We start from the raw sequence: 14,454 nt of genomic DNA, 5'->3' as shown, positions 1-14,454 counted from the left end.
GTGCACAGGAGGGCTGGACTGCAGGCGCTCAAGGCTGTGTGCTCTTCTCCTAGGTGGACAGGGGCTGGTTTCTCTGGACATAAAGGCGGACAGGGGCTGGTTTTTCATGAACATAGACATCATGTCGATGGCGTTCAACTGATGGAACTTCCAGTTTCTCTTTGCTTTGGTTCGGGACTGTTTTGAGATCAGTTCGAGGACTGTTTATGGGTTGTTTTTGGTTGGCTGCAAATTCAGCTATGTGCTGGGGTTTCCGGCTGCAAGTACAGGTCACTTGAATGTGTTTCTTGGCATGGGAGTGAAGCAAGCTCACATGGCTGCATGCTCATGGGGCAGATTGTTTTCTTCTTGCTAGAAAGGAACAGAGGGACCTACAATTATGGGCATCTCTATGTTTCCAGATGTTTCATGAGGGAACAGGTAACTAGATGTATGCCGTTGTTGGCACTGTTGTTGAATGGTGCCATGAATGGTTCTGTATGGAAACAGGACAGAAGTTCCTACGACCTGTTTCATGTGGAAACAGGTCGTAGGTTTCTCGAGGAAACATGTTTTTGGGTTTCTCCAGGAGATAAGTCACATGCAGGCAGAAGGTACAGGAATGGACACATGTTTGGTACAACCTTGCTATTGATTGGGCAGGGGACAGGGAATCCATGACAGAGATGGATAGTACCCTTGGAAGGTAGAGAGGGTTGGTACAGGTGTGTCGACTGTATAGTATGCTGTGCTGTGATACGAGTTCTCTTTTGAGAGACAGTTTGGGAATTTGTGTTGTGATGCAGAAGCACTGGATGTGTCAGGGTGTGATGCTGTTCATAGGGTGAGAGGCTATGGATGGTTGTGGCAGTCCTGATCATGGGAGAAGACTTCTGTATGCAGGACTCAATGTGTGAGAGTCTTTTGAGGTGAACAATGGCTGGACTTGTTTGTGGATGCCGAGTGGATATGAAGCCATGATGCAAGGTACTTGCAGGCTTCAGGAGTTCTACTGTGACGGCTTAGTTCCCAGCCTTATTGTAATCAAAGCTCTTATAATCAATTAAAGAAATACCGCAAGGGGCGCCAGGGTTAGTTCCGTACGTCGTACGACTGAAATCGTACGTACCTGCTGTACGGTACGGTACCGTACGGATTCATACGATACCGTACGAGTTTTTTTTTTTTTTTTTTGCGGTGGTGGTGGTGTTGTTGCGTGGAGCAATTTCAGTCTTCTAGAGAGCCATTCATCGCCCTTTGCAGCCTATAGGAAGCTGTTTGTCAGGAGCGTGTGCACTTGCCATTGCCATATTAGGCAAGCGATCATATTGCCTGATGAGGAGGAGGAGGCAATCTTCATGGAGCTCTATAGTGAGCTTCCATTGCCCCCTCATGATGATACCCCACTGCCTAGAGAGCCCTTGTTTGATGATGATGGCAACCTACATAGCGAGAATGATCCCCAGAGTGTCTCGTCCACCTTCGAAGAGTCCTCTTCAGAGAACTCTCTTGATGGACACTCTAGTAGTGATCATGTTGATGATCATGTAGATGTTGGTGATGATGTAGACTTTTGATATGTTATAGCTCTCTAGGCATTGGGCATCTATCTCCTTCTAGCCCATCGATGATGTATTGTAGTATGTAGTATACTGTATCATGTATGTACGCATGTTGGCGGTCGCCCATGCCATGAGTTTTTGGCCTATCCTTTTGTAGCAATTTTGTACTCTAATGGCATGATGACATTATGTTCATGGTTCTACTATTTTGTAACTTCTTGTCTACAATTTTTAAGTTTAGGAAGTATTTTTTTTAAAAAAACGTACTAATATCGTACCGTACCTCAAAAAATTTTAAGGTACCAATTAGTACCGTATTTTATCGTACCGTACCGTATCGTACCTTTCGTACTAACTAACCATGAGGGGCGCCACTGCGTTTTGGGGCCAATGGGTGTCCGTGTACTGTTTGCAGGAGCACTCTAGCTCCCCCTATTTGTTTTCCTTTTCTAGGTCCTCAATGGCGTTGAAGTGTTTTATGTACGAGTGTTTGTTTCACCGCCTGTCAGATTTCTAAAGGCCGGTTCCAAGGTTCCATTATCGGGACATCGTCGACTTTCTCAAGGAGGCGAGCCCGTGGTTGTCAAATTAAAAGCTTCAACATGAGGAAAGTGAAAAGGAAGTACAGGAGACACTGCAGGGTTGTGTGTTTTTGCCTATATGAGGTGAAGAGCAAGAGCTGAAGATGAAGCCCAGGAGAAAAGACACCAAGGACAAGAAGTAGTCAACCAGGAGAACAAGAAGCAGTTGAAGTGTTATGGTGCAAAACATTCGACAGTTTGTCACCGGTCGTATCTTCATAGAGGCTTCATGAGTTCGGAAGACAGTTTCTTTCTATGTTTAGCAGTGGTGATCTACTATGCTTCATCGAGGACTTGTGCTTACCACTTGGGTGGAGTGCAAGCAGGTTTTGGGTACCTAAGGATGTATCAGATGAGGCTCAGACGAAAGCGGAAGAACTTGATGAGGTTCTTATTCCCGAGCAGATACTGGCACATAAGGAAAGAAAGGTACAGGGTAAAGTTTCCCGTCGCTATCCTGTGAAGTTCAAGAGCTGTTCGCTGATGGATGCGAAGTGGATGGAGGAGGGTGACTTAGCAGATTCACCTAAGGATTTGCAGCTTTATCTTGATGCCTTTGAGTTGGAGTCGACTCTTGTTACGGCTCATTCAGGTTCAGCAGAGCATAGGTCTAGAGCATTGCCTGATGCTCAAGAGGGGGGTAGCACCTCCGCTCCCTTGTTACAGACAGGCGCAGTTGTCATCTAGGAGTCGCTTGGTGACATCTTTGTATTCACCCGAAGGTACTGAGGCTAGCAGTACATCTGCTTATGGGACTTCTATGATATTGTGTACTAGTCACATGAGATGGTACAGTTGGGTATGGTTCACAGTCGGCCGCACCTTGAACTATAACTGCAACTACGGATAACTCTATGGAGGGCATAAGTCTTGCGAGCAGTCCTAGAGTTGGTTTGGTTCATATATGGATTGAACTCTATTTGTGCATGTATGCATACACTTTTTGAGGTATTATTGTATTCTATTAAACTTTAATGGGCACCCACATTAAAACAAGTGTCCAATCAATATTTTAAATGTGTGTGAACATCCAACCTTATAAACATTAAGGTTTACATTACTTCATGGATTTCACGTTTGAAAAGGCCAAAAAAGGCAATACTTACCACATGTTCACATGCCACACCAACTCGTCAGCAAACAGCACACCACGGTACACTGGGAGCGTCCCCGTCCAGTTTACTGGCACGTCATAGCAGGCAAACACACGAAAACAAGTTTATACATGCAAACATAAATGCATGTACACATGTAATAGACAAAATCCCCCTTTCATGAAACTTGTACAAGGATTTCTTGTCATGCACAAAACTGGCGCGACAGAAATGTGAAGTCCTGGTTTTCCTATGGAGTGAGTCTCCCGTAGACAACGCCCGACACAAATATCAATCCTACCATGGAGTAACAGTCCCATGGATATGACGAAATCCTAGCCATACACGGGTGGCAGCAAACATGTTCCCGTCCATATGGCACAATACTGGTCACACATGAGTGGCACAAAACTGGTTTCCGTCCATGTGACACCAGATAACTGACCCTTTCACATGGGACACTCGCGTAGCCACATGTAAACATGGTACAAATACGGCCGCTCTATGGAGTGACAATTCCATAGAAGTGGCTCCAGAAATGGAGATGGACCAAATGGTGATACTCTACCTCTACCTCTACCTGAATTTCGCAAGGCGATTCTAGCTGTAAAACTCCCAAAATGCAGCCAGAATAGCACTCCCAAAATGCGCTGCTACACTGCAATAACCAGGTTTTAAGCAGAGACAGTTCTCAACCAAAACTTTCTAAAACTATCCGAAAACCCCTTGCCGTGACCGAATGGAGACCGAAGCGTCCTCGCAACGCGATTCTGGTTGCAAAACTTTAGTGCAAAGTACTACGCACCTTCAAGCACCTCCACGTTTGCGAAGACAACTCCTCAATCAAAGATGTGTAGCTCCCAGAGCTACCGAGGGGATGTCGTACCTAAACAAGAAGAAAAAGAGATAATAATACTCTTACCCGTGTACCGCTTCCTTTGCTTTCATAGCTTCCTTTGCTTGCCGCTCAACTCCTTAGCTTGATCTAGGCTCTAATACCATAAAAAATTTGGAGAACGGGAGAGAGCTTGAGCTCTTGCAAGCGCACACACACTCACACAACAATGGATAACACATATACAAAGATAGAAAGCTGAAATCTTCTTCTTCTTCTTGTTGTTCTTCTTCGTACTCTCAAAAGAAGGCTACAAAAGATAAGTAAAAAGTGGGGGAGCCTACTTATAAGCCCCCAAAGTGCATTTTTGCTCTGATGGAAGCTCCCACCCATTTCACGTGTGAAGATGCCTCCAATTCTCTTGACCTGCAGTCTGAACATGGGCTAGAGCAGGGTGTGTCACAAGTCCAGCCTATAGGGGTAGATGCGAGGTTTTACAGTACATCTGATGTCGTCGAACTAGTGGCAAGTACTGTACATGGCAGGAATGGGCCAATGTAGTCTGCTCTATCTCCTTGTGATCCGGAGGCCTTGAACTTGGTGTCCCCAGTCAAATTAGGGACTGGACAACCAACTAGTGAGGGGCAAATAAGACATAGAGCTCCAATGAACACATCTAACCAGCTAGGGAGGGGCAAATAAGACATGGAACCCCAGTGAACACATCTTGTTCACCGATAACATTTGGATCAGCAAGCTTGCTCCTCCAAGTCCTTGTGACTAGCAGGAAAGACATGTCCACCAGTTACGTTAGGGACTGGACAACCAGATTGGAACACGGAGCCCCAACAAACCTGTCTTGGAAATCCATTAGATTTGAATTGACTCGTCCAAGTCTTCACCAGCCAAAGGAGAGTGTTTCAGCTAAACAGACCAAAAAGCAAGATGTCGCATGCAAGCAAAATATGTAAGGTTTTTTCTTGTCTGAAAGCTGGACAAAAGGCAAGGAGGTGCAAAATCAACCTTTGTGTCGAGCATGACGGCACACATGATCTGAGTGTTGTGCTGCGCGATCCTGAGGTTGTCCAGGGTCTCCTGGTGGTACTCGTGCGAGCCGTGCGAGAAATTGAACCTGGCTACACTCATGCCCGCACGCAGCAGGCGCTCGATGATGGGCACCTCCCTGGACTTGGGGCCCAGGGTGCACACGATCTTCGTCTTGGGGACGCCCCCCGAGTCCTGCGAGGCCCTATTCAGCAGTGCCTCCATGTTCAGAGTGACCATTTCGAAGAGATGGGAGAAATTCGCAGAAGGAGAAGGAGAGAAGCTGAGAAAAAAAAGCTTCGTTTAGGCAGCTGGACTGTTGTGTTCGTAACCTTCTTAGTTTGTTGTTGACGAAACGGACACATTCGATAATGACAGTGGCAAACCTCGGCCCAAGGTTAGCCTCAGCTCTATATGGCACGGTGTCTTAAAGAGGCCCTTCAAGTGAGATCTAAAGTTGAGGGGACTCTATTTTGGGTGGGGGCGATTTGATCACCAAAAGTAAATTAGAGTCGAAAAAAACTCGGCCTGTGAAGTAAACTAGGGATCCTAGTTTACTTTATAAGGTACTTTGCCATATAGAGATGAGGCAACGCCCAAACTTTGTAGTAGCCATGCCCCTTGCAAGGTCACATATGGCCTCCAATTGACTATTATTACACTTTTGTCAAGCATATTATGCATTTGAGAAGCATTGAATGGGATGAACTAAAGTGTAATCAGGTAGGAGAACTTCTATTGGGTTTGACTTGATCATGAATAACTAGAATATTTGAGCTCGTGTGAATGCTAATCAATTTTGATATTAATCACTCCGTAGGTTAGAATGATTTCACATGCCCAACCTACTACTGTAAGACGCTTTGCCATCTTACCCACTCAAACTAGCACTTATCTTTTATAAGATAATTTTGGAACATATAAAGCAGCCTTACATTGTGCTTGTCTTTTGTAAGATAGCGTTAGAACATATAAGGTAGCCTTACATTGTGCTTGTCTTTTGTAAGATAGCGTTAGAACATATAAGGTAGCCTTACATTATGCTTAATGTCAAATAGAGAAAGTCTAAGGACTTCATGTATATACTTGCTTAAGACTAGTAAAGGAGACCAAACCATTTTTAGTTTTGCTAGCCTAGAGTGAAAAACTAGTCATTTAAATATAAGTCATTTTTAACAATAAGCAATACATAATCATTCACTTGCAATACTTGTTAACCTACTGGTGAGCTCTTCTTTTCTATACTTTTTATACTATTAGATCCATGCATGCTAGATGGATGCGTGCTTGAATAGGTTTCCCTTTTCCATTAGCTTCTTCTTCCCTTTTATGAGAGAGAACCATCGCAAAGATGAATCTCGATTTTCCTCCATGTAGGCAAAGAGCACCTACGAGGTATTGAAACACACATTCATTGTGGGATTCTCGACCATTGGAGCCAAATGGAGCCCCATTGCACAAATCTATAACCTCAAGAAAGAGGAGGGTGAAACAATACATGACTATATTGCTAGAATCAAGTATCTCCACATGAGATGTAGGCCCCATGAGAGACTAGATGACTTATCTCTCCTTGATAGATTTATGATTAGCCTCAAGAGAAAAAGGCTTCATGCCCCGTGAGAGACTAGATGACTTGTCTCTCCTTGATAGATCAGCCTCAAGTGAAAAAGGCTTCATGCCCCGTGTGAGAGACTAGATGACTTGTCTCTCCTTGATAGATCAGCCTCAACAAGTGAAAAAGGCTTCATGCCCCGTGTGAGAGACTAGATGACTTATCGCTCCTTGATAGATTTATGATCAATCTCAAGAGCAAAAGGCTTTATGACCATCTCTACAAGTCTAGACAGTACATCTTCAATGATGAGTGTTACTCGTGAGGCAATAGACCTAGTAGCACAATCTACAAGATAAGGATGTAGAAGTCATCCACCCGAACCAAGAGATAGGGGATGCATCATCCAAGAGATAGGGGATGCATCATCCAAAGCCTCAACGGCTAAGGATGCCCACTAGCATAGCTAGAGTCCTAATCAAGGACATGAGTTGCCGTGTTACCTATCATTTATAAAGAATTGATGATCTTTATAATCTTGGATGGTGGTGCTAGTGTCAGCATAATCAGGAAGGACTACTGAGAGGCTTGGGGAAAGTAGGAATGACCCTTGTGGTCAAGGTTGCCACAGTGAGAACACATATAAATCTTTGGGAATCCTTCAACATGCAAAGATTAAGACCTTTGGGCTAAGCTTTCACCACAAATTATGGGTTATAGATATTCACACACACCATGATCATCGAAAGGCCTTACATGATCAATCACATTTTCATATGCAAAGGTAACCTTGAGAATAAGATCTTTGGTTGTGGTGACGGATTTTCAAAGAAAAGGATTATACAACATGATCCTCAAAAGACTTTATATATCAGAGATACAAGGGTGGTTCATGGTTGGGAAATCAATCACATTTACATATGCAAAGGCAACCAATCCTTGAAAATAAGCTTGAAAACATAAAAGATCCCATGGATGGATGTATTCTTGCCAATGAGTCTAACATAGCCACTCGGACCATGATATTTGTAGACTTTGTAATAACAAGATATTGGATGGTGAAGATGAGGACCAAGAATATGAGCCCCTCCTAGAGCTTGCCAACTATGAGGATTAGATTCACATTCTAGTATATCCACATAGACACTTCCATAAAATCTTGGAACAAGGTTTGCATGATTGTATAGTGTTAAAAAATCACATCCATGTTTATGCTTACAAGAAACTAGGGTTGGCCACTCAAAGTATAGAGTGACAACATGGGTGTGGGTCACCATCCTAGGGCAATAGCCAAGAAGGCCATGAAAGCTTGGGTTAAAGCACCAAAAAGACATAGATGTCTATAAAGTGAAATATGATCAAAAAGGTATAATACCCATAATCCCTATGCCTAGTATGGCCCAAGGCCCCCAAAAGTAAACATGTAAATGACCCTAAGCCTAAGTGCCTAGGCCCCATCCCCCATGTACATGTGCAACCAAATCTACTTCATTACAATGCTTAACACATTTGAAATAGGACCAATTGTGGAACCCAATTGTATTGAGCTACAGTTTCCCCAGAGAGACCAATTGTGGAACCCAATTGTATTGAGCTATAGTTTCCCCAGAGAGACCACCTAGTTGCATGGCCCACTTTAGTTGACACCGAAGCTAGCCACAACATGTTATCTTGGGAGACATGGCCCGCTTTAGTTGACACCACGGCTAGCTGCAATGTGTTGTCTTGAGAGATGTGGACCTCATTAGGTCACCCACCCCTCGCACCATCCGTAAACAACCATTAGCGACCCACCCCTTACACCATCTGCATTAACCATTATACCATGATAAACAATTCCCAATCCATGATTGTTGGTTGTTTAAAGCTAAACATTATATTGGAACTAAATCTATGTTTTGCAAGTTTGTGTGATGACCCCAGCAGCAGGAACAATGAAAGAGAGAATCATCCTTGAGAGGGGATGGTTTTTAGCCATTGATTGTGTAGTCAGTTGTTGGTGGAAAAGAACCACAACACTCAAGCTTCCCCATGGAAGGCAAGCATTGTGCACCTATTAATATCCCAAGCCTTATCCATCACCTCAGGTAACCCCTAACACTCAGCACTCCTCTCACATTGCTATGTCGATCCAAATCCATGCTCGCAAAGACAAAGACCACCCCTAAACCTCAACCTTAACAAACCTTTTAGGGAGATCTCACTAATCAAGAGTACAATGGCTAACCAAGGAAAGTATGATGCCCACGCGAAGACCTCCACTATTTAGTCCCTAGAAACCTATCCATGAGTGGAGGTTTGCCAGGTGGAAGCCCCATGCAATAGAGTTTTACTCAACTTTGGATCCTTGTTGTAATGAAGTAGATTTGGTTGCACATGCACATGGGGATGGGACCTAGGCACTTGGGCTTAGGGTCATTTACATGTGTACTTGGGGGCCTTGGGCTATATTAGGCATAGGATTTGACTATAGAATTCAACTTCAATGCGCAGAGTTATTGTTCAGATTACAGTTCTATGTAGATTATAGTTATGTGTATATTATTACAAAGCAATTGTCAAGATTTACGGTTGTGTTTCAAATTTGAACAAGTTTATGCTACAGAGTTATGAAGATTTCAAAGCAGAATACAAAGTAGACAAAGTATTGTGTACTTTTTGAAGCTTTGAAGAATCTTGGTGCAGATTTGTAATATAGAGATTTCAAATCTTTGCTTAAAAGAGTGGACAATACTTGGCCGAAAATAGCATCATCAACATTGAAGGATTTCTAATGATTTCAAGCAAATCTTAGTCCTAACTTCAACATTCTTGGCTAAGATCAACATACAACAGCAATAGCTTAGCGACAAAACTAAGAAAGTCATTTTGCTTTAGCTCTATTGTTGTTCTGAAACAAGCATTTTCAAGGCTATTGATCAATAGAATTCATCTATCATACTGAAAATGCAACATGCATGTTGACATGGTGAAAGATTTGACGTTATGCTAAAGCTATAATACATGCAATATGTTGTAAAACTAGTACAATCCCTCTCAAATTTGAACTGAGACCAATGGTTGGGCCAATGTGCTTCTATTACACCACCAAGGGATTTTGGTTTTTCCATGCAGACTGTTTTAAGAGTAGCATGCAAAGCAGAGTGTAAATACAGTTCTTATGATACAAGTGCAGTGATTTACCTAGTGCAAGATTTCTAGAAGTCATTTCAATAAGTACAGATCAAGTGCAAGATGCAAATCATGTGATATAGAACTGACACTCAAGTAGGTGCTGCTCTACAAGAAGAGTTTCTTTCTTTCATTACAAATGGAAGATCATGTTGCAGTTGAAAGACCTTGGTCCTGGCATGAGAACGATAGTGGACTGCTGTTGTTTGCCTAGAGAGATATTTAGCATCTAACATGCTCAACTTATTAGTTCAGCTCAACAAACGTCTAGCCTTTGCATCACAGGTAACAGTTTGGAGGTGCTAGCCTCAGCTAACGTTAGCCTAGCCTTAGCATCATAGTAGGCGCATAGCTTCATTGGCTAGTTTGGCAAAACGAAAGTGTAACTAAGCCTACTAAAAGGAGATTAAACCTACTTCCTGTTGGAGGATTAGCCACCACCAGACCCATAGGTCTTACTGATGAAGAAGATTAACTACAAGCGGTCAAAGGCAGCAAGCAGCTCTCTGAATGTTAGCACCAGCCCCCTTGAATAAGGACTTCACACCCTCTTTCTTAATGATCTGGTTGGAACAGTCGAGGGAGCCATAGTACTTCATAGCCTCACCAGAGGTCATCATCATGCGACGTCTCACAATGTCAATGGGGTAAGAGGCAAGCCACAAGATGGTACAACAGCTGGTTCATCGCCTCTCAGTGGTGGCAACAAGATGGTATAGTAGTTGGCTTCATAGGAGGCTCAGCAGAGCCGCGTCGTTAATTGTCTGTAGCAGCAATCTCTACAACAAACACCACACAGGCAACAGTTCTATTACGGTTCCAAATGGAGGTAGAGATGGTGTGATTAGCCACGCATCATTGGCAACACAGTCAGCTAAGCTATTTGTTGAGTGGATTTTAGTGCTGTGTTGCTGGGCCATAGCATTAGAGTGGCACAAAATCATTGGCATCACAGTTGAGCCCAACGCATCGTGCAACCATTTTTCCACAGTACGCAACATAGTTAAAAATATATGTATAAAGAGAGAAGCTGCATCACTGAGCTAGTAGAGGAAAGGAGATCAAGGAAAGAAAAGAAGCGTGAAGAAAAAGGAGTCTTTAACGTTTAAACCTTTTCACACTTTCCCATCTTTCACACCATTCCCACTAAATGCCCATAGGAACATTTACATGCTTTTGAAGATGTTTGGACTCACTCACATGTGGGTGCTATTCACATATTTTTGCACATGGTGGGCTTGCTTCATACACTTGGGACATGTGAGGTGTGATTCATACACACAGCATTTGTGGAGTGTGTTCACATGTTTTTGGGTTTGGGGATTGTTCACATGCTTTTACGCATTGTGAGCCTTGTTCACACATGAGTCCATTTGTGTGAGGTGTTCACATGCTTCAAGCTTAAATTGGAGATTATTCACGTGCATTGTGTGAGATATTCATACATTGTTCACACATTTGGGTATTTGGTGAGTTTATTCACACACACCTTATACTTTGGGAAGTTTTGGGATGTTTGTATGGTGCCGAGGTACATCATTGTGTATGTATGCTATGCAAGCAAGCTATATACATATCATGATTATCATATGTTTAGTTCGGACAAGTAGGCAACATTATCATGTTATGGGTAGTGTGCTAACATCCCTCCCACGTAGTTTAGCAAACTGACCTCAGTTACTTGTTTGGTTTTAAGAGGTGATGAGGTCTAGGTAACTACATAAAAACCTTTTAGGCATGCTCTCAAAGGTTACAAGATATCTAATGTATACATCACCATTCTTAGTTGTGATGAGGTCTAGGTAACTAGAGAAAAATCTTTTAGGCATCCTCTCCGAAGGTTATAAGATATATGATGTATACATCACCATTCCTAGTTGTGGTTTTCTCAACTATGGCCTCAGGTTGAGCTAGGAATGGTCCTCTAAATAGTCTTAAAAGGTTATCAACAGAATCTACTAAACTAGGCGGTTAATCATGAAGAGGATGAGCTAGGACTGGTCCTCTAAATGGCCTTAAAAGGTTGACATAAAAAGAATTCTGAATATTCCAATTTAAAGTTAGTTTTAATCTATGTCTTATTTTCAAAATTTTAAAAGGACAATGAAACGTGGATGCTAACTTCACAACTGGATTGGTTACTCTCCCTCATTAAATACGACATATTTACATTTCTTATTTTCTTGGTGATTATATTTTTGTTGAGTTTTTTGGATAGCTAAGCTAACTTGGCCATGTATGCTCTAAAAATCTCTAGTAATATTGGCAGCCTCTACTTATGTGGTGATAGACAAGTAATGGGTGTAGGAAGGGACTTGCCATAAACTACCTCAAAAGGTGATCTCTAATAGTAGTGTGTGGAGTGTTGTTGTAGGAAAATTGTAAAATGTATAAGTACTTATCCTACTTGTTGGAATTAGGGTTGCAGAAAAGCACACAAAGCTTGGAGAAGAATAAGCAAGAATGCACACAACACAAAGTGTATTAGATTGTGTCAATGTACAAAAGATAAGTTAGCCCTAAAAGGATGGGCGTATATACAAGCCGGGGGAAAAAACCTCCTAAAGAGGGAAAAAGTGCCCCGACGGTCCTAAGTGTGTTCACACACATCACTCCCTATATATATAGCAACAAATCTCCCCTGGGAGTGATGGTGTGAACGAGAGCTGGCACTCATGTATAGGGGAGTGCCATGCCCGAAGTAGATCAATCCACAAAGGAGAGCAAGCCCAAAGCTTTGCGGAAAGCTTCGAACTTCTCACGAGGAAGCGCCTTTGTTAAAAGATCGGCGAGATTGTCCTGTGTTGGCACATAGGCCAAGCTGATCTCTCCTGCTGAGAGTCTCTCCCTGACATAGTGACAAAGCACCTCAATGTGCTTTGTGCGAGCATGAAAAACTGGGTTTCTCGCAACTGCCAATGCACTCTGACTGTCAGTGAAGATAGAGATGGCAGACTCCTGTCCAACACCCAAGTCAGCCATAAGCCGTCTGAGCCACACACACTCAACCGTAGTTGTGAAAGCTGCCCTGTACTCAGCTTCACAACTAGAAGTGGCCACATTAGGTTGCTTCTTGCTCAACCAAGATATGCATGAGCTACCGAGCATGAAACAAAAACCACTTGTGGACACTCTTGTGTCATAGCAACCAGCCCAATCTGAGTCCGAAAAAGCATGTAAATCTGGCGGCAAGCGTTTAACTGCCTTCCAACACCGTGCAACCATTTTTCTACAGTACGCAACATAGTTAAAAATATATGTATAAAGAGAGAAGCTGCATCACTGAGCTAGTTGAGCTCTTAGTAGAGGAAAGGAGATCTTTGCCGCCAACATGAGAGGGAAAAGTAAGAGGAAAGAAAAGAAGTGTGAGAAAAAGAAGGAAGGAGTCTTCAACGTTTAAACCTTTTCACACTTTCGCATCTTTCACACCATTCCCACTATATGCCCATAGGAACATTTGCATGCTTTTGAAGATGTTTGGACGTACTCACATGTGGGTGCTATTCACATATTTTTGCACATGGTGGGCTTGCTTCATACACTTGGGACATGTGAGGTGTGATTCATACACACAGCATTTGTGGAGTGTGTTCACATGTTTTTGGGTTTGGGGATTGTTCACATGCTTTTACGCATTGTGAGCCTTGTTCACACATGAGTCCATTTGTGTGAGGTGTTCACATGCTTCAAGCTTAAATTGGAGATTATTCACGTGCATTGTGTGAGATATTCATACATTGTTCACACATTTGGGTATTTGGTGAGTTTATTCACACACACCTTATACTTTGGGAAGTTTTGGGATGTTTGTATGGTGCCGAGGTACATCATTGTGTATGTATGCCATGCAAGCGAGGTATATACATATCATGATTATCATATGTTTAGTTCGGACAAGTAGGCAACATTATCATGTTATGGGTAGTGTGCTAACATCCCTCCCACGTAGTTTAGCAAACTGACCTCAGTTACTTGTTTGGTTTTAAGAGGTGATGAGGTCTAGGTAACTACATAAAAACCTTTTAGGCATGCTCTCAAAGGTTACAAGATATCTAATGTATACATCACCATTCTTAGTTGTGATGAGGTCTAGGTAACTAGAGAAAAATCTTTTAGGCATCCTCTCCGAAGGTTATAAGATATATGATGTATACATCACCATTCCTAGTTGTGGTTTTCTCAACTATGGCCTCAGGTTGAGCTAGGAATGGTCCTCTAAATAGTCTTAAAAGGTTATCAACAGAATCTACTAAACTAGGCGGTTAATCATGAAGAGGATGAGCTAGGACTGGTCCTCTAAATGGCCTTAAAAGGTTGACATAAAAAGAATTCTGAATATTCCAATTTAAAGTTAGTTTTAATCTATGTCTTATTTTCAAAATTTTAAAAGGACAATGAAACGTGGATGCTAACTTCACAACTGGATTGGTTACTCTCCCTCATTAAATACGACATATTTACATTTCTTATTTTCTTGGTGATTATATTTTTGTTGAGTTTTTTGGATAGCTAAGCTAACTTGGCCATGTATGCTCTAAAAATCTCTAGTAATATTGGCAGCCTCTACTTATGTGGTGATAGACAAGTAATGGGTGTAGGAAGGGACTTGCCATAAACTACCTCAAAAGGTGAT

At 42.4% G+C, this 14,454-nt stretch overlaps 1 protein-coding gene across 1 annotated transcript in view; it reads right to left on the bottom strand.

Moving 5' to 3' along the window:
* The window catches only part of LOC147612961 (pyruvate kinase, cytosolic isozyme-like), a 32,928-nt gene extending 27,433 nt beyond the window's left edge, over window positions 1-5,495 (bottom strand). The window contains exon 1 of the mRNA XM_086782239.1: window positions 5,075-5,495. Within this exon, the coding sequence (XP_086638365.1) occupies window positions 5,075-5,335 (261 nt within the window). The 5' untranslated portion in view covers window positions 5,336-5,495. The remainder of the gene's footprint in view (window positions 1-5,074) is intronic.
* Between the last annotated feature and the right edge of the window lie 8,959 nt (window positions 5,496-14,454).

Source organism: Cibotium barometz, chromosome 44 (genome assembly GCF_041138505.1).
Source record: "Cibotium barometz isolate CiBa-2024 chromosome 44, ASM4113850v1, whole genome shotgun sequence".
NCBI lineage: Eukaryota > Viridiplantae > Streptophyta > Polypodiopsida > Cyatheales > Cibotiaceae > Cibotium > Cibotium barometz.
This window is presented reverse-complemented; position numbering and strand designations above follow the sequence as displayed.